Here is a 25658-nt window from a genome sequence, read left to right on the forward strand (position 1 = left end):
AGATTTAAAACCTCTTTTTCAAGAGTGACCTGGCCAAGATGAATGAATTAATAAATTAATTAATAAAATCATAAAAAAAACATAAACACTTCAATAATAACAATTTTAATGGCTTTTTTGCCTGTTTTATATCAAGCAAAGTTGTTGTTAATTTCCAAAACACCATAAGGTGCTTATTTACTACAACTATTTTTTTCAAATCTTCAGGGCCCAGTGTATACATTTACATTTTTCAAGGATAAAGCCATGACATTCTATTTTTCGTAAAATAAAAACGTTTTGTTTTGTTTTGTTTTGTTTTGTTAATTTTTAATGGTTTATTGTACTTTTTTTGCAATCTATTTAGTTAGTGTGAACATTAGTGTGTACATTTTATTAAAGTTTGGGGTATAAGCACATTTACAATTTTGTTGCACTTGTTGCAATGACAAATAAAGTTCTATTCTATTCTATATAGCATGTAAAGATGTAGAGCTATGCTCTGACAGACTTAGTATGTCAGGTCATAAAGGATTACCAAAATCTTTAGTGTTACTTTACCATGTTGACTGACTGACTTACTAAAGTGACATCAAGGAAAAGAAGATAAAAATGAGATTTTGAGTAGAAAAAGTTACATCAAGAGAAATAAAGTCATGATATTACAAGATTATGGTTTCAAGTTAGGGATGGGTACCTTTCACATCTAAACAATATGGTATCGATGTCCGATACCCGGCAATAGCCATCAATAATCAACGTACCAATTTTCAGTACTTATGTGTGTGTGTTTATGTGGTAATAAATTTAAATTTGTTTAACCATAAAATCACAAAGTTTTTCAGTTTGATATATCTATTTCTCATTATATAAACTTGCAATGCTGTGTTCATGTCCAGCATTGAAAACCACCAACTAGTCCACTCTCTAACAGTCACTAGCATGTGTTTAGGTACGTAAACATGGAACCTTTTGATTTTACGTGAATCAATGATTCACAGATTGAATTTGGTCGGTACCTATAAAAGTACCTGGTTTGGTACCCATCTCTATTTCCAATATATGAGAATTAAGTTTCTTTAGTCAGTGTTAATTTTATTTTGAAGGGGGTTTTGTTTGCCAAAAGAATAAGTTGTTAAATTATCATTTATAAAATCTATACAATGAAAGTTTCCCTCTTAGAATAAATATGAAAATAAAATGATGACTTTATTCATGTTCTATTATTGACATATTCCTGTAAATGTATGACTTTATTGTAGTGGTATCTATTACAAATCTATTAGAAAGTATGTCTTAATATGACTTTATTTAATTACATTTACTTCTTATCTGTAATGATTCTGTCCTTGTAGACTTGCTACTTTTTCTCTAAATCTCTATTTCTGCTTTGATGATACCCTAATCCTCCCATCAATGTGGAGGTCCAGAATCATCCAATATGGATGTAGCTCTAAGTTTCTACTCATCATTTCCATGTAGATGAAGAGCACTACTTGATTCACTGTGACAGATCACTGCTGAGTTGAATAGACTACCAGTGTCTTCTTGTTAACATTAATTTATAATGAAAAATCATTTCCGCTGAATAGTTTTGAAATCTTACAATGGTGCACAACGTTATAACAGAAACAGCACTATGAATGTATAGCGTGTTTGTTAAGGTGAGGCTTGTGTGAGACCCAGTATACGGGCTTAAGTGGTGGGTAGTCTGATGATGCTTTGAAATAGCTGGACACTTTACCGTGAGGTGAGATTTTTCGGTGATGGTTTGTAGCTCTCATTGTTCACAGGAGTAAAAGGAGGCAGCTGTTCTTTCCAGCGTCTTTAGCTGAACTGAACTGTGTAAGCACTGACTGTTATGAATTTTTCAGGAATCCAAGAGATGGTCCAAGCATGACTGTGCTGACTGTGTGTTTGAGTGTACATTTTATGCAGCAGTGTGTGTGTGTGTGTGAGTGTGTGTGTGTGTGTGTGTGTGTGTGTGTGTGTGTGTGTGTGTGTGTGTGTGTGTGTGTGTGTGTGTGTGTGTGTGTGTGTGTGTATTAAAGAGCAGAGAACACGTGCTGACGCTGTGAAGTCTGAGCCACAGAGAAGTCTCTCAGCTGAATTCATTATTAAACACCAAACTTGAAAGATAGAGAGAAACAGAGAGGCTGGAATGAAACAGAGAAAAGAGGAAAGAGAGACACAGAGGGAGACAAAGATGCTGAGAGATGAAGGACAGTGGATTTCAAGAAGAGCTGTCTCAGTTACAATTCTGGAAATCAGTTTAAACAAAGCGTTCACAGAAACGAACCTCTGATCATCAGTTAGCTTCACAGAAAACATGAATTGTATTTTTACATTCTATCCTTCACCATCATCCTCTTTCACTAAACAATATACAAATAAATAAACTGCTTTTGGCCTATTTTATCATACTTTTTGACAATATACAATGTTGATTACCTACTGGTTCTAGACATTTGATAAAATGAGTTGTAAATTCTCTAAGACTAAACCTTTTTATAACCCCATCCATAGCAAATTTAAAGCTGCTATAAGGAGTTTTTAGTGTGATCACAGCGCAAACCACAGTTATGAGTCAGTTGTGCTGGTTGCTGAGGTGGTTGTGCTCTGACTACAATCAAATCTCAACATGGCTCAAATGGAAGCGAGCTGAGACCACTCCATTTTGGCAATCTTGACCCACTTGTTTTGTCCTGCATCCGAGTGTGAATGCTGTGTTCACATATGTATGACCAATTGGATCTTTTGAGGCATATCAGCCCAACTGACCACTATCGGCCCTACAAATAACCTAGCCTACAGCTGAACTGTTAATTCAAATGTCCAGTATTGCACAGTCAGTTGTGAACTGTGATGTTTGACAGCAGCTGCCCATGTGAAACAGTGAAACCTTCATTGCCAGTCTGTGAGTGTTCATGCAGAAATGGTGGCACCCTAAACATCACACCCTGTCTGTATGAGGCTCTTCCAACCATCTTTAATCAAGTCTGCACCAAGGTTGTACTAGTTAACTACAACCAAACTAAAAACAAAAACGAAAATTCAAAATACATTGCAATTACCTCAAACTAATAAGAACTAGAAAAGAAAACAAAAACGATAATTAAACTAAAACTGTATCTTGTGTTCACAAAACTAACTGAAACTAACTAAAATGATAGACAAAATTCCCTTAGTTATAGTTTTTGACAATATTAATAGCCCTTAGGATTTAAAGTAATCCGACACATTTTCCCAACCAATTTTAGACAGTTTTAGGCAGTTGTCAGTGCCGCACAGCACCATCATAGCGGCGTATAGGGACAAGCTTGTTTACTGCACTGACTGGCCGTGCACTGTGCTGCAATGAAACGTAGTGGAGCAATGAATTAGAGCATCTGAAATAGTTTAATTGTGACAGAGTTCAAGTTTTTATTGTATTTGAGTCTGCCTTTATTGTTACAGAGTCCAAGTTTTTATTTATTGAAGCTCATATTATATTGTTTTTTTATAATTTATGTTAATATAATTTTTATGTAATTTATGTCAAAATTATTTTATATAATTTATGCTTATATTTTTTATGCTAAGTTTATATTATTTTCATGTGTTTAAGGCAGCAGCCAACGGTTCAGTATCAGCATTAACTGAGCAGTGAGCACTATGTTGAACTTGAAAATAAACAGTATGACAAAATATTTACTCTGACCTTTTTGAATCCTGCACCTGGTTAATAAGTTATGAAAAAAACTAAAACTAAAACTAAAACTAAAACTAAACTAAAACTAAGCCTTGTTGCAAAAATCAAAACTAAAAAAAACTAGAATGCCTGATCTAAAACTAATTAAAACTAAACTGTAATAAAAAAAATGTCAAAACTAACTAAAACTAAACTATAATGACAAATCCAAAACTATTATAACCTTGGTCTGCACCTACAGATCCAACTGGAGAAATTGTATTTCCTGGAAGCAAATATGTTGAAATGCTGAGGCTGAAAAGCAGGAAAATCACCACTGAATAGTGATGTGAGTACAGTAAGTTAAACTGTATGTGAGTGTGTTGGTAGTTGAGCTGTAATTGTTCAAAAGTGAAGCTAATTCCTCCTACCAGTATAACTGAAAGACTGTTTCTGGTTATTTTCAAATTTGATGAACAAACAAAGCATTTACTCCCATTTTTTAAATTGTATTTATTATACTTGTACTTAACACAGTAATACCTGTATCATCCATGAACAGACAGAAGTATCAAATATCACTAATCTGAAAAAAAAAAAACAAAATACCTGACACTCACACCAACAGGGAATTTGGAATAACCAGTTAACCTAGTGAGCATGTTTTTGGACCATAGAAAGCCGGAGTACTTATGCATTCTTGTTGACTAACTACTTTTTCTCTAAATCCACACAGAAAGGCCCACTGGGTGAACCAGGATTTGAACTGGTTGCAGGCTGATACTTAACACTTTAGGGGGTTTCTCAAGTGAGTAAGGGAAAACTCCCCTTGAATCCTTTAACAGGTCAAGCAGGAGGAAACCTCAAGAGGTATCGCACAATAGAGGACTCTCTTCAAAGGCCAAAGAAACCTGGTGGGCAGCATGACTAACAATAAAACATTTAAATGTGGGACTACTGGTCTGGCTGTGACACTTGTATCTAATTATATCAACAGAATGATGAGGACAGCTACAAATGACCGACCCCACCACTGTATCCATTTTTCCTCTCTTTCACTTTCTCTTTCACAACATCAACCTGTCCTTTCATCCATATTAATGGGGATTTCACCTGCTGTGGGTGAACAGGACACAGAAGAGTTAGACTTAACAAACTGGTGAAGAAGTCCAGCTCAGTTCTGGACTCCATAGAGGTGGTGACTAACTGGAGAATTATGCCCAAGCTGTCTTCTTTATTAGATTTTTTTTCTAGTTGACACTTATTATATTCATCTTTTTATATGTTCTTGGGATTTTTGCACTTAACACTTTCTTGTATGCTGCTGTGACTCTGAGTTCAATTGAGTGCAGTCTCCCATCCTCCTTGAAATAGGACATAGTGTTCCTCAAAGAGTTAACAGTGGAAATCCTAAAACTGAGTCATCAACCTGTCCTCAAAATCCCTCTGCTGCTCTTCAAACCTGGAGCACCTCCAAAATCTAGAAAAGAAAAAAAAAGCAGCTGGTGTTGTTCCCATTTTGAGAGAGTATTTAGTACACCACTGCACCAATACAACAAAAGAAACATTGACTCAGTTTAACTCCTTATTTAAAGATTTATTTTTTTAAACCACCTTTAATCTTCACCTACCTGCCTCCTGAATCTTATCTACCTGCAGAGTAAACACACTGTACCTAAGTAGGCGAGACTGTAAAAACACTGAGGTGAGTCACCAAGTGTTATCCCGCTCCTCACCTCTCTGTGTTACACTCACACACCTCAGCCTCACCTTTTGTACAACTATGACAGCTGAAAAAGACAGATGGTCAAAGGTGCCCAAATAACACTGTTGTAACAATCTGTTCTATCTCACATCTCAGTTTCACTTTTTCTGCACTGTTTCGGCTCGATCCAGGAGGAGCTGACTCACAGCTCATGAAGACAACATTAGTCCACTAATTTTGAGCCTTACACAATTGACCTCATAACTGCTGCCATTACTTAAATAAAACAAAGGATCTCAATGCCAAGATTTTGGGACATAATTGCTCTATGTGGGTGTGAAAATTGGTCAGTGAATCACAGGGGAGGGGCGTCAAAAATACAGTCTATGAACGATAATGATTGTATGTAAACGATTGTGTTTGTATGTATACATACAAACACAATTTCACCAGTAATAGTAGATTTTAAGATTGACTGTTATAAAGAAAGTGCAAAAAATGTCATCACTTGTCATCATTATTCAGAGCTTATGTGAGGCTTTTTTTAATTAACAATTATTTTCTCCTTTGTAAGTGTGTTTTGGAGAGAGACTGTGTTTACATCTAAGGACCCTGTAAAAATCTGTTTAATTACGTATGCAAAACGCAAAATAAGAAGGCAGTTAATCTATTAATGGTTTTCAAAATCAATAACTTAACTTAACTTGACTTTTTACAGGCTGGAATATTTCTGTAGGAGCTTTTATATGTAGTTATCTTCATGTTGTGCATTTCGTTTTGAAATACTAGGAAGAATTGTTTTTTTTTAAGCTGAAATTTGGTGATAGTCGACTCAATATTTAGATTTTGCAAACTCAGTATTTTTCCGTTCTCTTGTTTGATTGGGTAGCGCTGTAGGCCCCTGACATTACTTAGTAGATGACAGGCACCAAGGTGGGCCCTATGGTTTTGAAAGGAGCCATGATTGTCCTTGTTATTTTGTTCATTTGCTTGCTGTTGAAAAAAAGTCACAAGAAACATAGAACTTTTGCATTGGCTTCTTCTGATCTGTGTATCCCCACAGTGCTTCACTAGACTTTTATTTATGTTAGACTGAGTTTGAAAAATGTATTAATAAATTAACTTTTTTGGGTGAATGGTCACAACAATTGCAGTTATAGTATGTCTGTGTATTTTTCCAAAAGTGAAAGCAAAGCCTGATGTTTCAGGATGCTGCAGGGTGTTAATTCATCTCATCCCAGTTTCTCCAGCCTATTAATCCTCTGCACGACTTTGACTGATTCACAGATGTCTGTTATATAATCGCAATAATAATAGTTGAATATTTTATCATACATTAGTGCATGTTGCTCACATGCTTTTATTTTGTAAATGTCTGTTGCTGACCGCACCAGAACTGGAAGAGAAATTGGCGGAAAAACACGATAAGTAACCAAAACAAGCATGGAGAAGAGGGGCAACGTCACGGAACTTAAAGGCGCTCGCCGCTTAGTGTATCAGTCCGCACGTGCAGCGTGCCAGATATAAACAAACGCAGGTAGTCTGCCAGGACGAAGAGACACGATGAGAACTAGAGCCTTATTTAGCTGTGTTTTGTGTGAAAGTAACGCGCTGAAAATTCTCTAAATAAAGCGTGAGTGCAGACCGGTATCAGATTTTTCCGGTGGGAGTCTGTTTATTTGTGTTATTGGTCAAGTAAAAATTGGCCCCGTCTGAGTGCAGAGGAAACCTGCAGAGGAGCAGGGAGGGGGGTTTGAGTGCGAGCGCCCTGGGCTGTGATTTAACTATTACTGTATAACAAGTACTGATTTAGTGTTTGCATGACAGATGTTATGGCACTTTCGTTCATATGGCAGAACATTCCAATAAAAGTGCACTATACACTGCTTTTGAGTTCATTATTAGATTTTGAATTTACAATGCAATTAATTATGATTAATTAGGGAAATCATGCAATTAATTACAATTAAAAGTTTTAATCGTTGCCCAGCCCTAAATATATATATATATATATATATATATATATATATATATATATATATATATATATATATATGACACATGACACACATTTCAACAGTTACACTGTCAAAAGCACTCATGGTTGCCTATCAGTGTAGCAGCAGTCATAACAATCCAAATTTGACAGCACTTCATTGAGCTCAATTTATGTCATTACATTAAACTATTGTAAACTTGGGTGTACCTTTTGAGGGAAAACTCATCTTTAATATCCCTGAAAGAAGGTGAATTTCCAGCATCCTGTTTCAAGCTGCTGGAAAAACTCACCAGTTCCATGTATTTAATGTGAGATTTACACAGAGAGGAATAGTGAGCAGAGCCACATCATAAACTGAACAATGAGGTAAAAAAAGAAAATTGACTGACAATGAAAAAAACATCTCTGCCTCAATAGCTGAAGGCGGTAAACTTCAATGGGGTGCCGTAAGCTATTACAAACTCTGTATCTTGTTTCCTGGTGTGTTTTTCATTCCTCTGGTTTGATACTAACTTGAACTCTGGGTGTGTTTGAAAGGTTTTGACCTCAGGAGAGGCAGGTGAGTGTGAGGTGAGGTGACGCTCTGAAAGGGGCGGGTGTTCCCTGAGTTATCAGCAGGTTTGTTTTATGGGTTGGCCTGTCGTAAAGTAGGTCATCAATTTTGAACTCAGCACATATGCTCACACACCTACAAGCATGTGTGAGCTGGTTTTATTTCTGTTTCCCTAACAGGGGCACTGCAGGTCATGTGTGATTAAGAGCTGAGGTTACACTAGTGACCTGAATGGTAGCTTTTTTTCCCCTCATTTGTGAAATTGTGCTAACGACATGATTAGTATGCATAAATTACAGGTGTTCACAGGAAGAAGCACAGGTGAAATAGTCTTATCATCTGAGGTAAATCCAGGTATAGACTGATGATAAAAGGAAACAGATTATAACAGGAGAGCAAATCATTGGGATTGAAAAATGTGTTTCTTCTTTTGCTCTCGAACAACAAAAGAATAAACACAGAACCTTGCTCCTTGCGTCCAAACACTCTCGTTGGGGTTGAATGGAAAAGACAGAGGTTTTGGAGCCGATTCTAAAGCGTGGGCTGCACAAACACAGCGCCAAACCTCAGCCGCTGTCGACAAGCTGGGCCCAGTCTCCAAGGGGGAAGGAGTGGGAGGTGATGAGAGGGGAGAGAAAAGGGGAGCAAGGGGAGAAGGAGGGGGGAAGCAGGAAATGAGGCACTGGGGACTTTAGTCAAATCAAGCAGACATGAGGCTCAGGACTTTGGTGAACTTACAGAGCCATACTGGGATTGTTTTATGTCATCCAATAAACTGAGAGATCAAGCATGAGGGTTGTTCAAAACATCTTTAAAATAATCTTCTTTAGTCCGGACAAGTTTTTATAGTCTGTAGCCAGGCGATTACATCTGGAGATAACAAATAAAGAAGCTTGCAAGTACAAAAAGACTGCAGTTCCTCAGATGTCCACTTGAGGCTGACTCCAAAAGCAAGAAGATTAGCCTGACACTCATAGAGCCATCAGTTAGCTCACATTCAGGTGGCAGGCGTGTCTGGAAAAGCTGTCATGAAAGAGTTACCTACAATCTCAGATATTCTGAACCAATCAGGGGGCAGATACTTTTTCGTAAACAACCGAGATGGCAGCCCTTCAGCCACAGTTAATGTTTGATTTTTTTCTTATGTTTTTAGTAGAGTATCTGGTCTTTATTAAAAACCTGGTGCCTGGCATCTGTTTCTCAACCCAGAGAAAAACAAAGGCTTTGAAAAGAAGGACTTTGATCAAACAGTTTCAAAAGAACTGGGTTAAAAATAAATGGTCAGGTTTTATAAAATAAGTATCTCACATCTGCGGAGCATTTAGTCATGAAGTGAATTAAGTAACTTCCTGGAATCATTAAAAGATGGCTTAAGGACATGTGCAGTTCAGACACATGTGGTGTGGCTTTTAGAGGCTTCATTTGTCAGATCCATTTCTTAACAAACTCACATTTGATGTTTAGTCACAGGTAGCACATACCTTTATCTCCTGTTACCTCATGACTGATTGAATACAGACACAGTTCAGTTGAGACATGCCCAGTTGGTCAAAACTTTTTCCAGAAGCAGGAGAATACTGTTCATATCTGTGCTTCAACCCTATCCCTCCATGCAGATAAACTTTACATGCAGAAATCGAGAAGTTAAAAAGATATTTGAAACCCTCATGTGATCAACAAGCGCACGGGCAGCCCTAGGAATTGGCTCAGTTCTTACTAATCTGGGGAACATCAGCTTAAAGCTCCTGAGAGAAACTTTGAATTTTTGTATGTTCTGGTGCCCCCTGTGGAAAAAAGTGTTACCTCCTATTTTTTGTTGATTTTGCTTTGAAAAAACTGTTTCCTAGCAGAAGAAAAATCTCATCCTGCTACCTTTAAATTGGAAATATAACTTACTTTAGCCCTATTTCCACGAAGCAGTCCGGTTTAGATTAGTACGGTTTGGCACGGGTTGGCGCGGTTAAGCTTCGTCCTGTTTGCATTTACTCAGCCAACTATGCCTCCTTGTGGTAGGGGGCATGTAAGCTGGGTGCCAACAGCTGCATCAGTAACATCATAGTATGACGTCATAGCAGCGTGACACAGTGCGGCACACAGACCTCTCTGAAACAAAGCTTGATTGCACTTTGTATCAAAGAGCTACATGCCAATCCCAGAGAGGATGAAATGCTGCATGGCTTCCATCTATGCTCTTTGTTTATTGCATCGTTTTTCTTCTTTGTTGGATTTATTAGCGGGATAAACTGTGTTGCCCTGCTACTGCGTCACGCTATTGTTTAACAGCTGTAGTTTTCTGCACCTGGCTTACACGCCGCCTACCACGAGAGGGCACAGTTTGCTGTGGAAACGCAAACAGGATCAGGCTCAGCTGTACAAAAACCGTGCCAAACTGTACTGAACTGAACCAGACTGCTTGGTGGAACCGCGGCTAAAGGGCAACAATGGAAGAGATCGAGCATTTTGTCCTCCTTGTTTGATTTGCATGTTGTTCTTTGATACAAAGTGCAATCAAGCTTTGTTTCAGAGAAGACTGTGTGCCGCCAGGAGAAATGCAGCCACTGTCGCGCGGTAAGTGACAATTCTTTCGACCAATCAACAGTCTGCAGTGTTGTAGCTCCACCCTCTGAGATCGTATAGGTTTCGTCTGGCACCCCTACAGAAGGGTGCCAAAAAGTGGGACGGCCTATCTCAGTTATTTAGGGGTCTGTCTCAGGATTGTGGAAACACCATAAAATGCATGCCATGCCAAGATGAACAGTACTGAACCACTGGGTGGCTTTTGGCTCTGCTGTGAGAATAATAAAAAATCGGTTTCTTTGGCATTCTGTCTCTTGTATTGAAAATTACTAAATGTAATTGTATTGGCTTCTTTCTAGAATTCCTCTAAGAAATATTTTTTTCACCATAAAAAGGTTATATTCTTTTTTTTTCACTCATAGCATGATGCCCTCTTTGATGTCGGACAGGTTGAGGGATGGATTGCTCATGTATGTGATGTCTGAATCTGTGTGTATGCTATGCAACACTGACTAAGGAAAAGCCTCTATAAAACCTGTTTACTAAGCATCCTGATGCATGTCCTATCGCAATTAATTTCTATGACATCATCAAAAAGGCGTCCATATATTGCCCTGCTTCTGTGACGTCTACAAGCCAGGTCACTCAACCAAAATATATCTCTTAGAAGAAACTATTATATAAGTATCATTTTTTTTTTTTTTTTGCTTCATGATAAGGCGTGGGTATTACTTTCAAGTCCATTTTACAACCAGCTTAAAACTACTTATCTGAGCTTTAAAACACACATTTAAAAACATTACGTATTAAGGCAAAGTAATTTATTGACGCAAAATTCCCCTAAATTTACGCTTTGCAGAAATTAACTCCAGCTAACACCTGCTAAAACTAACTAAAAGTGTTTTCTGAACACATCTCTGTGCTTGTGGACACACAGTGCACCTGCTGTGACTCAGTGGAAACTCTTGAACATGGTTATTCTTTCCTTTTTTTCTATTGCCGATGTACTTTGTATCCCTAAACCGCCTCTTTCCAAGAACTACAAAACATTTGGCTCCCCTACAGCCCAATGAGCACTGACCACCAAACTGCCTCACCAAATACAAATTATAATGCACACTGGCACAGCTTGTAGTTCCAAGAATACACACTGGAATTAGATGTTTGGGGTAAAAAAGGCTGTTTTTTTCTTTTTATCCTGCTGCCAAAATTAAAAAAAAACTGTGACAGCACGGCCTCCACCTGCTGCAAAATCAGGGCACAGCAGAACAAGTGGACGGGTGCTGTTCAATCTCACAGTTCCCTCTGAATAAGACACAAACTGTGCAGAAACAAAGAGCAAAGAGGAGAGGAGAGAACAAAAACCTGACACACTGAACCAGTAAAACACTCAAACACACACTGACACACACTCAGGCAAGCAGTGGCAACGACCACAGCACACCAGGAAAAACATATCCAGATGTTCTCCTCATTGGATCACCAACCCCCTCCTACACACAGACACACACACACACACACACACACACACACACACACACACAATTGTGGGCCACACATGGGCTACATATTACAGAGGCTTGTGCTCCAACTTTTTTCTCTCCTTTTCCTTCTAATGCACACACACACACACACACACACACACACACACAACCACACACACACACACACACACACACACACACACACACACACACACACACACACACACACACACACACACACACACACACACTCTTTCTTTGACGTAATGCATTTCCCAAAGCCCCAAACCGTAACCTTAACCATTACAAATAAATCTCTACCTCCAACCGCAACTTGGCTGCTTCAGGTACCGGTGAGACCTGAAATCTGAACCAGGGAGTTCAGTGTGGGGAGGATCTATCATTTTAAAAGCTAATAAGATGCTAAAACCAAGCACAATGGATCTCAATACTGTAGCCATCTGAATAACAATTGCTCTAACTTTTATCACAGCAATCAAAAAAATAATTTACTAGCAGCAGCTCATTTTAAAATGAAAAATTGGAACCAAGAAATACAAAAAAGTGATGAAAAAACATAATTTTAGACAGTGGTATCTGCATTGGCCCTGGTTTTTAGTCATATAAAACAATGAAACAAAAAGAAAAGTAAATCTTTTTTTTTAATTTTTATCTTAAATATACACTTGAAAAAAAATCGTATTTTTAGTCTCAATCTCAGATTTTATTCACCGCTCATTCAAGTTTTATTTGTTTAGTTCCAAAAGATGACTTAAGGTATCTTTACATACCATTCAAACAGACCAGGTCTAGGTTGTACGCTTTGTTATATGTTTTACAGATTCAGTCACCTTCAGCAAGGTTTGACAACTTAACTCTGAAACAAAACTAAATGCTAAATGAAATTCTTAGAAAGTGAGGCCTTAAGCCCCAAGTGTCCTCACTTTGTAGGAATGTCCCATCCCAAGTTTTGAAACTTTTCTTGGTCCCCACAAAGACAAAAGAAGAACACACACACTTGCAAAGTCAAGACTTGTAGTTATTGAACCCACTCCACAGCCCCTCCTCCTCTCCTCCACTCCAGCCCTGGCAGGCTGTCTGGTTGAGGCCCATAGTAGAGGGAGCCGTTTTCTCTGCCATGAGTGGTCAAATGTGTGTGTGTGTGTGTGTGTGTGTGTGTGTGTGTGTGTGTGTGTGTGTGTGTGTGTGTGTGTGTGTGTGTGTGTGTGTGTGTGTGTGTGTGTGTTCTTGGGCCCCAGACAGGAAGGAAGAGAGTGGGCCCGGCAGCACAGCTCCAGAATTCCGGTTCTGTTTTTCTTCTTTTTCCATCAGTGCGCAGCCTGAGCGAGTCTTAAAGAAACAGTCATTAATATTTTCCCCTCTTAATGACGCCACACGGTTCTCCCAGAGCTGCTGAGACTTTCACATTGAGTCTCAGTATGATTCACTGCTTTACTATGTAAACATATCACCCGTGTGTTGAATTGAATAATAAAAAAAAAGAAATGAATGAACACTTCTTTAAGTCTCTGATGAATCTGTTGCTCGGGAAAATGGAGTGTGTCTTCATGTTGCCTCAGGCTCATTTTCATTCAAGCTCCTAAAAATAAAAAGTCCTGATCCAGCATCAGTGGTCAGGTTACGTAAATTACTCCGGGGGTGAAACATAAGGATTTTAAACACAAGCAAGGCAGGTGTGTGGTGCTGCCAACCTCATGCTTTTGTAATGAATTCTCACTCAAAATCCAGCAAAGACAAAGTAGGAAATTTATGGCCTCCAGGGCTGGATGACATGGCTCACGGACTCTGATCTTAATGTCTCTGCTGAGGACAATAAAAACAGGGGAGTCGTGATTTCTTGGGGCTCTCTAGACCAATCAGAGTACAAAGCGCTCTCTAACAGGACCCGGTGACATCATGTACTTGGCAACTAGTGTGAAAACAAACTCTGTATTACACAGTGTTGTAAAGAACAACTGAGATAGGAACAGGTCGCATGTCTGGGATATGACTGAAAAATATTTATTATAAAGGTCCACAAAAATGTTACTTCCAGTGTATAAAATTTTTCAAACTTCCTTCAAACTGCAGTAACTACAACCAGCAAACTGCACTCACAAAATAGAAAACTGTAAAACAAGAACAAAGAGCACCATCAGCCCAACTTCATGTATTAAACTACTGGTGTTTACATTTTTTTCATATAGAATATTACATTTTCTGAAGTTTTCACATCAACTGTAATTTTGGTCTGTCCCTCTAAAATAAATAAAAAAGGCAAAATTCATATCCAATCAAAAAAATTTAAATAGTTGGCTTCTATAGAAGTATTTATCTTTAAAACAGCTAATTAAATATAGTATAACTACTTATTGAAAGGTTTTTAAAATCATTTTCTGTTCTAAGCAAATTTAAAGAGTGGATATTGTGCTTCCCCGTATTTTAAACAAGGATATAAAGTAACCATACTGGGTGTCAAATTTTCGACTATATACATACATGTTGCATAAATCAAATCTGTAAACTGATAAAAACTGTCAGTTTAACATGTGCTTTCAGAGCTAATCAGAGGGTGTGGGGTTTGTGGAGCAGGGAGCCTAAAAGAAACAGCAGCTGAGACAAAGCACTTCACACAGAGGCTGAAATAGGGGTTTTGTAAAACACCAGTGTGAGAAAAAAATAGGTATTTATCCAGCTATAAATTCTATAAAGCTATTACCAGTGGCAGGCAAGTACCAAAAGAGTAAAGCCTAAAAAAAGGTTGACACCCTCTTTTTAAATTCATGTATGTTACTGCATGGAGCTAAAGGGAACCAACATGAAATGTACAATTCTTTTTAATTTGACACTTTAAAATAAAGTGTGGTTTGTGATTTTTTTTTAACAGTATCTACACTAAAGTGGATGTGACATTAAAGAATGAAAATAAGTCATTGATAGTTTTGAGTGTTTTTAGGTATGGGTATGAGATAATATCAGCAGATCCACTGTTTGGTCAAACTAATTGAAGGACGCTAAAGCTACAACATGAAGTTACAAAATGAACAACCAACAGTAGAAAAAAAAAAAAAAGTAAAAATAGTTAATTTGCTGCCTTTGCTTTGTCAGTGGAGGCACTACCGGTGACACTTATGAGGCACAGACAGAAAGATAGTAGGTATCATCTATTTGTATACTTGGCCAATAAAGGTGATTCTGATTCTGATTCTGATTCTGATTTGTGGGACATATTGGAGATGCTTTAGCTATAAGACAGGTGATGATGCCAAACAAGAAGATTCAAAGGCAGTCAGCCTCATGTCCTGTTTCAAAGGGGAAACCTGTGTGTCATTTTTCAGCTCTCACTGATTCTTCGCCTTCTCTCAGGGCTACACCACAAGTGAAAACAAACGTAGTAAACAATGTAACATTAAGAATGGTAACGTTAACTCCTGTTTAACGAACATTTCAACAAGCCTGCAGTTTAAAAAATAAAAAATCTTTCCTGGCTGGAGCTGAAGACAGTCAATGTTTCATTCATTCTGCATGAGTCTGCCTCACAAATGTATTTAAAACATCCGCATGTGCAGGGCACAGGCAAGTACCAAAGTGTGTCACATGTGTCTTTGCTTTTGCCTGCACTGTGTGCACACACACACAGAAACCCACACACACAGTGACTACCAGCAGGTCCTCTGTCAGCAGAAAGGGACTGCGCTCTCAGCACTGTTATAGAGGAACAACTTCTCTAATATTCATCTCCTTCACTTTGCAGATCTCTCTGTTAAATAGCCCCACACCAAAGGCTCAGGTTGCATTTAATGTCCTGTCAGGAAAACAGTTCACGCCAACACTTGGGAATGTGTTACAGCGCGTATCATTGCACATTTTAAGTGTGATCTCACTACACAGAGAGTGTTGCGTACGAGTGTTTTTGCTAATGGTGCTGATGTGACCCCGTTTCCCTCACACCACACAGCTCGACCTCTCTGTGACACCACCATCATTCTAGGACTCCTCTCGTCTCCGAAGATGTAGGCCGATCTCCATCTGGTTCTCCAAACACTCTTTGAGCTTGTCCTCTGTCAGCGTCAGCCGCTGCTCCAAGATCGAAACCGTCTGGATGGAGTCAGAGAAAGAGAAAGAGAGAGGAAGAGGAGAAGAATAAGACAAAGAAAAGAAGGGAAAAGAGGAAGGAAGGAGATGGATAAGTGAGAAGGAGCATGTTAGAGAGGACTGTACAGCATCAGCCTGACAGTAATGACTGTATAATGGTTGTGCTTGTGTGTGTGAAAGAGGCAGTTTGTGTGTTTGAGACAGATGTTGTGCGTGCAAGACAATCCAGCTGATTATCAAGGAGAGATCTGCAGCCCGGGCTGAGTTTCTGTGTCTGGCACGCACTCTCTCACACAGTTGCATAAACACTCTTACGCACACGGAGAAGACAAGAAAGTTGCTATCCGAAACAGGATGGCCATGTGTGGGTAGTGAGATCACAGCACGACATACTTTTCCTCCCAGCATCCTCCAACAGTGACAGTATTTGTATTGCTTGTTAGTGCTTGTACAATGATCGCTGTGTAATTTGCGCCTGCTTACAAAAGGCGCCTCCAGGTGGAACTTCCAGGGGTGTCACCCTCTAAATAAACAGATTACTGAGGATGAAGCTGGATTCTCTGTCTTTTATTCAATCTCAGGTTTAGCAGCCACATCAAGATAAAATTAATCTGCCTTTCATCTTCTGAAACAAAGAGTGAACGTCTGTTACAACAAGTCTGGACGAGACTCTTCTAAAGAGAATGTGAAGTACTGCTATTTAACATTATTCTTACGCTCTACTTGTTAGCTAAAGGAAAGCTACTGCTACTAAATAAATCTCCGATTAATTTTGATGCCTCTTTAAAACCTACAAAAGAAAAGAAGACCATAATCAAAATGAGACTTTTTACTCTAAAAAGTCATTATTTTTAAAACTGAGACAGTTGTGGGGGTGGCTGTCAGACATTATTAGTAGCGAGTGGCATGATTGGCTGTTAAAGCCAGCAGAAGACTACTCATATACAAGACTAAATTAGCAAAGGGATGAGAGAGGCTCTGCTTATCTCCATGAGGGATGGAGAAAATCAATATGATTCAGAAGTTCCTTACAGAAGCTTTGCAATTTCGTTGTACTTGTGCGATGACAAATAAAGTTCTATTCTATTCTATTCTATTCTATTCTATTAAGTCTGCTATTTGGGCACACAACCCCACTCGGACATAAATAAAAAGTTCAACATTTGGATGTCGGCTTTTTGGTTGTCGAGTGTATGCCCAAGCAGGAATGGCTGAGTGAGCCCACTGTGCAAAGAGACGTACAAAGGATGTCCTTTCAACTTCATTGTTGGACGTCTAACTTTAAACATGAGTTTTGAATAAAAGTAATATTTTGTTTGTACACATTTCTTGTTCTTCATTCTAAAATGGTGATTTGTTATCCTGTACCACTTAATTTTCCTGTAGCTTCATTTGGCTCAGCAGCAGGTTTGAGGTAGAAATGTAAAACATGTTCGTATGTATTTGCAGTTACTTGCTGAGTAAATCAAATAGAGCTTTTGGAAAATGAACCAGAACAGTATGCCACCTTCTGAAATTGGACTACAGTTATGCACAGAGACTAGAAGTAGTTTAAAAACAGTAAGAATGTTTAAAATGGCTTTAGTACCATCAGCAGATACTGTGGCTCAGTTGATCGGGACTTGGCTTTGGAACTGGAGGGATGCTGGCTTTGGACCCAGCATGGACAATGGTTTTGATCATCTCTTTGCACAGTGGGTTGCTCTTATACTGGTACTGTGGACGTCATGAATGGACGTCAAGTAGACATTGGAAAAAACGTTGTCTGGAGTAATAGTCTGTACCTTCAGGAGACCAAAGTTAGACGTCCAAAAATGTCTGTGAAAGGATGTGTCGGCTATGAGGTGACTCTTTAAGTTGTATAAATGTTGCAGGAAAGGAGAAAGGTGATTAGACTATCCTGCCTGGGCATAAAACCCTGCACACGCATTTATGCAAATTATTGCAATGCAGCTCACTTTGACTGATTTACTTCTTTTCTGTTCTTTGATTTCATAAACCTATGTACTTTCTGTCATTTCTACCTTCAAACTTGTCGAGGCTTGCATACATTTTACATTTATCTGCTGAAGAACAATCAAGTCCTGATTAGGGATGTCCCAATATTACATTTTCACTTCCAAAACGATACAGATACTGCAGCATTGAGTATTGGCCAATACCAATATTAATCCAATACGATATCAGCATTAAACATGCATACTTTTATTATCTATTTTGTAGTGTGTCTGTCATGTTAGAAAAGGCTTGATTAAGTGATATTATTCCAACAAAGAACAGTAGTCAGCAACAGTAGGTATGAGGAAAAACTGACCTATTTATTATTAACCAATGGGTAACAGAAATTTTAACCTTCATCATAAGAATGTACTAGTAATTGCATAAAATAAAGAATAAATTAGAAGACCCAGAAAATAACCTAAATAAATCAAATACAAACAGCAGGAGCAGAGTCTGGAATGGACTGCTTATATCGGGGATTTTAGATGCATTCCGATATAATCCGATACTTGATATCTGACCGATATCCGCTATTAATATCGGACTAGGACACCTCTAGTCCTGATTGTTATCTGCTTGGTATTTTGCTCCTCTATTAAAATCTGATCCGTCTGCAGGAGAAACAGATAAAATGAGATGGAAAAAAAATCTTTTGAAAGTCGCTATTTTTCCCTCACAAAATGCTTTAGTGGCCACTGCTCCCCCATGATATTTGATGTTATTGTTTACAAAAGCCACTGTTGCGGGGTGAGAATCACAATCCCAGGGACAAATCATTTCGGACAGAAGTACTCGGCAACGAAAATTTATCTCAGTGCAGAAACCATCAGTCAGTAAACATTTTGTTCCCTAACAGAAGAGGCTCTGTAGATTTGGACCAGAGAGAGAAAGATATGTCAACATGTCTTGACCTGTACTCTGACTGCTCCTCTTGTGCCAGTGAGTGTAATTTTAAAATTGCTCGAAAGCAGAGTGGAGATGAGTCATTTATCAAAACATAACCAGCTGTGTGAGAGACAGACAGGGAGAAAACAAAACAACTAGGTTTACTTCTAAAGCGGTCAGCTTTCACAAACTTTCTGGATTAAATTGTTCAATCAAAATGAAACCATAACTCAGGCTAACTAAACAGCAGATAGGTCACATACATTTTATGTTGGACACCTGTAATGCAGGGTGTGCATAATAAGGTCTAAATAATATGCATTTTCTCTTCTCTTCTTGGTTCTGCTACATCCATCGATCCATCAAAGTAAACAACAATGTCACTAACAAAAGATGTTTGCCTTTACATTTCTATAGAACTCAGATGAAGCCTGATAAGTTGACTGAGAGGACGAAGACTGTCAGTATATCTCCATTATTCTTGCTCTATAAATGAACTCCATACTGCAGATATCTTCAATCTCTATAGCTTGACTAAACCAAATAAGATTACGGCAAATTATTTTCTGCCATTTTTATCATTTTATTATTATACTATTTTATGCAATATTTTATGCTAAATAATTTTGTTGTACTTCTTGCAATGACAAATAAAGTTCTATTCTATTCTGTTCTATTCTATAATTTGTCTGTTTGTGCATGTCCACCTGGCTGCAGGTTTCCTGTTTTATTTTTTATTTTTCATTTCAAGACAAATAAATAGAAATGGACCAAAGAAAATTTGAACTTTTATGTTGAGCAAGACGCCACAATTAATAGAAAGTCATATTAACAATCTAACTTTGTTTCCTCTTATGTTTTAGGACAAAAAGACGACAAGTCAATGTGACATCGTTTATCAAACATGAAACAGGCAAATTCTAGAACAGTAAAGACGGTGTACACACACTGACATGTAACAAGACACAAACAAATATGTATTTGTATGTATGTATCAGATCAGTATATTATTTCTGTATTAGCCATGGAGGGTAAATGGGCTGTGCAGCTAAGGCACAATATCACCATTTACAACAGAATGTTGTTTTAAGAGTAACATTTACCTGTTTATTGGAAAAGGACGATACAAGTTCACACTGTATCATCTCAAAGTGAAGTAGCATTAAAGTACAACCACTGCTAGTCGTGGCGAGTTGACAGGATTTTTTAGAAATAAAGCAGATGACATAGTTATTAGTTCAAATGACAACCTCAAATGCATTTTTGTGTTTTACTTTTTTAGTTCAGTCAGCATTCAGTGATCATGACCGTCTTTGCTTTTTAATGCATTTGCCATTGACATTGATAGACATCGATTTGATTCCAACTGTGCCTATAGAAGTAAATTATGTTTTTCAGAGGGAGGTGGGGACTGGCGAAGCTCATCAATCAAAGTCATGCTCGTAAACTACTGTGGGTGAGAGCGGTGCACTCTTTGGATGAGAGACCAGCTTAGATATAAGAAGATGTGAGATGACAGAGACACGGCAACTTGGCAAGATGTTGCAAGTCAGAAAAGTTTAGGCAGCTCACACTCAAACTGAGGATGTGTCTGGGTAGTTCAGAGAGAAAGAGCGCGCAATTGTGAGAAATGACGACAAAGATGATGAAGAGGAACAAATGAGGGAGCACCCAAGACAAGTGCGAACTAAAAAAATGACATTTTTTATTAAAAATAGAAAGAGAGACATAAAAGAAGAGAGTCCACTCTTCTAAAGTAGTTTTGGTGTTTACATAGTCATAGGAAACAATATTATTTGGGTCTTAAAAGATCATTAAAGATGCGCTAAAAATGGCTGGCAGCCAATGAGTTTAAGTTGAACTAAGATTTTATTGCACTACTCAAACTCTTCACATGACACTTATGGGATCATTTTTTTCAGTGTTGTCTATAAAACATTTTCCATTTTTAAAACATTAAATCCAAAACCTTAAGGGCTAATGGGAAACGGCTTACACTAAGGGTTGCTCAAACAGTATTTTTTTTTTTTCTCCACAATACCTTTTGATGCTCCTTCTCTCAGCTTTGATTTAAAGTGAAGCAAACATGATGCAGTAAGCTGCCCGACGTGGAGAAAAATGGTGTGAAGTTTTCACCATAAACACATCACATAGCTTCAAACTAACCCTCAATGTTTCGCACATGTAAACAGTCATTTTCAAACCTGAGACACCATATGCAGCACGCACACAATCCAGCGGTCCAGCTGTGTTTGGTAATTGGCTGTGTGTGACCCCACAGTGCAACACACACACACACACACACACAAACACACACACAAAACCAGGCATGAATAATTAAACACGTAATGATGGAGGAATTCAACAAGATTGTTAAAATCCCTTAGATAATCTCACACTTACCCACACACACACACTATGGAGTTCAACTGTGAGTGGGCGAGTGGTGTTTTCTTTTGGGTCATCAAACTAGATAACATCTCCTGCTTCTTCATGCATCACGGGAGAGAAAAGGGCTTGTATTTCCTCTTTCTCTCCCTCTCTCTGCCTGTCTCCATTTTCTGGATCAATACTAGTCTGTTTATCTCCCCAACCCGATACGGCGACCCGGTCCTTAGCCAGGCCAGCCGTTGGTGTTTGTGTGTGTGTGTTATCTCGCACGTGTCCCCAGGCAGCAGGAACATTATACTGCCATATAGTTTTCATCTGGAGTAGAAACCAAATCTTTAAGCTCCTAAAAATAGGGGAAGCTGGCTTTTCTTTTCTCTCCTGAACACATTATACTCTGCATCGCCCCAAGCAGAACTGGTCTCATAGCTCTGGTATGACCCACACTACAGTAGTCTGAAAGTCAGAGCGAGACAAAGTCAGATAGTTTCTCAAATGTAGCCAAGTGATGCCTGTTATCAATGCCAAACATAAATATCAAAAAAGGATAGCTGAAAAAGACTCGTTTCACATGTTCAATAAATAAATAAGGAAGTGGCATAAGGCTAATGAAAGATGAAGATAATGTCAGATTTACGGTGCTATTATCCATAAGCTAAGGTTTAAAATAACCTTACAGCTTCAGCCTTGTGTTACTGTGTCAATATTAGCCTGTTAGCATGCTGTGAAAGCATGAAACTTTAAAATAGTGAACATTCAGGCTTTAGCTGTTTGTTTTCGTCTTTGAATTCTTTAATTTTTGTTTTTAAGCAGCATTTTCTACTGAATGGCACCAGACAGACAAGCGGCTCTGTTTCTTCTGCCGTCTTTATTTGTTTTCCAGGTTAATTAGAACTAAGATCAATTTGTGAGAGACAAAGTGTGTACACAGGAGTAATTAAATGCGCATCAGCTTGGGACTCAAGAAAATAAAAAAGGAAAACAAAAGTTAATGAGGTTTTCTAAGATTAGACAGCATCATATAGTCTTAACGTGGTGACCCCCCCAAATCTACATCTCGTAGAGCCCATCTTCTTTCGATCAGAACATGAGGGGGTTGGTACCTTCTACATGCCCAAGACAGTTTTGGCAAAAAGCTGAACTCACACTTAATTACAAGTCACTCATTAACTATAATGACAGAGATCATGCTTGAAAAAACTGCATTTCACGTGTCTTGGTTCATGGTTTCCTCTTTGTTCTTCGCATTAGAATCAATAGGAGGAAGTTTATGACCCTTACTGCAGCTAGTCAGCAGTGGGAGCTCTAAATATTTTAGCTTCACAGTCACTGAATACTTACACGGCCCATCTTGAAAGCCTGACCCATCCAAAAATGGCCAGACAATTCTATTGTTGTAAATACGCTATATCAACTTGTTTATGAGGTATTTTTTGTATAACACTGTATAGCGGAAATTGGGTGGATTTTACAACTTTTTATTTATTTATTTTTTTAAGATGAGTTACAATTTAGATGTTATTCTTACTTCAACTTCTTAAAATTAGCAATGATTTTCCTGATACAAAGTGGGCGGATGGTTTTATGAGAATGGACTTTTTGGAAAGGGCAAATATAGAACTTTAGCTGCCTGTAGTGGTATTCATGAAAAATGCCACGTCACTGTGTGTTTTATGCATCTTGGAAGGAATGAAACTGAAACATAATTTCCCTCAGAGATCAATAAAAGTATCTTTGATTCTGATTCTGATCTTTCGGTACATTAGTACTAGGGATGTGCCGGTCACCTTGTTTTGTTCCCGATCCGATTCAGATTTTTTTATTTTGAGTATCTGCCAATCCCGATATTTCCCGATCCGATCTTTCAGCAATGCATTAGGAAAAAAGAAAAGAAAAAAACTCCTACAAGTTGTCCTTTCAGTTTTTTTACTTTATTTAAATGAAGGTATCATTCTAGCCAACATGGATTTAGCTTTTTTTCTCCACTTAGTGCAGCATTGGATCAACAAAATAAAAATAAAGCTTCTCAGTGGTGCACCACAAGATAACCTTGTATGTGTGTGACAATAAGGTTGCAATTTCTTGTTTGCAATATCGTTGTACTTGTTATAATGACAAATAAAGTTATATTCTAAAATGAATGATGATGTTCTATTATACACATTTTAATTAAAAACAAGAACTAAGGCCCCAGGCTTTTTCCGATTCTCTCTCCCCCGATCTCCAATCTTTAAAAAATGCCCCGATCCCGATCCTATCCCGATCACGTGATCGGATCGGGGCATCCCTAATTACCACCACACTGTCGTGAGTATCTTGAGCGTAAAAATGAGTCCTGTGTACAGGTTTTTGTAAAACTATATGTCAGGATAGGGACTTGAATGGCTCTGCCTTGAAAATAACAAATGGACTGAACATTGACCTAAATAGAAACAGCTTTCTTGCATATTTTTTTTTACTTTATTATTTAATTTACAAATTACTATAAAGCAGTTTTTGTATGAATACAGATAAATGTTGTTTGTACTTTGGGTTTCTATGTGACTCAAAACTATTGTTATCAATCTTGGGGAGTTTCTTTAATTTCACTTTCACTCAGAGAGGAACTAAATAGACTGTCAAGGGTGTCATTTTAAGAGAAATTGTATAATTCTCCCAGAGCTATTCTTGCCAAGCATACAAATCAGAGGCTGCCTCTAATTCTCCAGTATCTCAAACACTGCAGGGAAAATGTTGCAGTCTTTTAAAGAAAAAATGGTGAGAAAAAGACAAGTGGTTTCTGAGAAGAGCTTTGATCGGTTCTAATCTTTTCTAAGGAACAAACAAACAGCACAATCTTTCAGTTTCTGTGCAAGTTCCTTTCAGCTCCACTTATATCTGTTTTAACAGGAACCTGAATTCAGTGGACCTGTTCATATCTTTGCATATCAGTTCTGATGAAGACACTAAAAGGGAAGTGGTTACACAGTTGCTCACTGTACACTAATAGTTCTGAGAAATTACAGCAGAGGAAAGTTTTCGTTTCAGGAGAAGAAGAAGTGTTAATGAAAGACATTTTGTTCCAGAGTGTTCCCCCTTGTAAGGGAAATCTTACAGAAAGTTTAAATTCTTTTCAAGTACACCATTGTCTGATCTACTGAAGAAGAGAGAGTGCCACTGTACTTCAAATTAAAATCCTTCATCAAGATTTGCTGTAATTAAGAGAGAACGTTTGAAAGGAGGGGATGAGCGTGAGTGTCGCAGGCACAAAGTGTGAGCAGACATGTAAGAGCCGTGAATTAGAAGACAGAGGGAGAAGAAAAGGGTGAAGGAGGAGATGAGGATGAGGATGAGGATGAGGAGGGAGGTGGGGGGAAGTGAAAGTAGCTAACACAGCAAACTGGGCTTTGGAGGCTTCAGTCTAACGTTGAATTATTCATCATCTTCTCTCTCTCGGTCTCCTCGACTATTAGAGTTACAAAGAGCTGTAATAGTGAAAAATAATACAGAGGGAAAGATGTATGAAGGAGCAGGGGTATAGAGAAGGAATAAATAATGCTGCTTTGTCAGGTTTATCTCCAGTGAATGGACTGCAGTCATTTAAAGTGTCGTGTTGGGTGAAGTTGAACAGAAATTACAACAAGTGCTGTGGGTTATTTCTACCAACACGTTGTGCATTTCAAATCTAAACCAGTGCATTAACATAAGATTTAAAGTCCTAGCAGTATTTATCTTTTTTCTTAGCTCTTCATAGGAAGCACACATCACTCAGAGTTGCCTGAACTACACTTCGATCTGAAGAAACTGCTATTTTGAAACTTGGATGAAGCAGCTGGTGAGGTGCAGGTCCCTGATCTGCCTGTGTGAACATCTGTGTGGATAAAATCTGTTGAAACTTAAGATTCCTTTGTGCACTGCTGTAAGCATTTGTGAGGAAAAATGAGTTTATTATGACTTTGCCATCCTCCATAGAAAAAAAAATTGGCAAGACATTTCTATTAAAGGTCATATTATGGTAAAATCACTTTATTAAGTCTTTTAGTTAAATTTGTGGGTCTTTGGCTTTCCTCTCAGCCCACAAAATGTGATATTTAATGACAAAACCTGTACTTAGTAGTGCTCGTGAATGTAAAAACCTGACCTCAAAAGAGCAAATTGGGTTTTGGGGAATTGCTGACGTCAGCGATTCCCTGTTTTGACCAATCAGGAGCAAGTCTGACCTGATTGGTCCACCGGAGCAGATATCCCCAAATCTCCTCTCCGCCCAAAATTGAATGCCAAAAGGATGCCAAAATTTAAGAGCCATCATTGCTCTGTTTTTGGCTGTAAGCAGCCACATAGTTCCATGCACAAGCTTCTCATCTCTGAAGAAGACAAGACTAAGTGGCTTAAGTTCATTTATC

General features: G+C 38.3%; 1 protein-coding gene across 1 annotated transcript in view; it reads right to left on the minus strand.

Moving 5' to 3' along the window:
- Positions 1 to 15129: 15129 nt before the first annotated feature.
- poc1a (POC1 centriolar protein A) overlaps positions 15130 to 25658 on the minus strand; it is a 48552-nt gene continuing 38023 nt past the window's right edge. Inside the window, exon 11 of the mRNA XM_074673239.1 lies at positions 15130 to 16005. Coding sequence (XP_074529340.1) covers positions 15895 to 16005 — 111 coding nt within the window. The 3' untranslated portion in view covers positions 15130 to 15894. The remainder of the gene's footprint in view (positions 16006 to 25658) is intronic.

The sequence above is a fragment of the Halichoeres trimaculatus genome, unplaced genomic scaffold (assembly GCF_033239565.1).
Source record: "Halichoeres trimaculatus isolate MK-OKI-2021-1 unplaced genomic scaffold, fHalTri1.1 fHalTri1_scaffold_1, whole genome shotgun sequence".
NCBI lineage: Eukaryota > Metazoa > Chordata > Actinopteri > Labriformes > Labridae > Halichoeres > Halichoeres trimaculatus.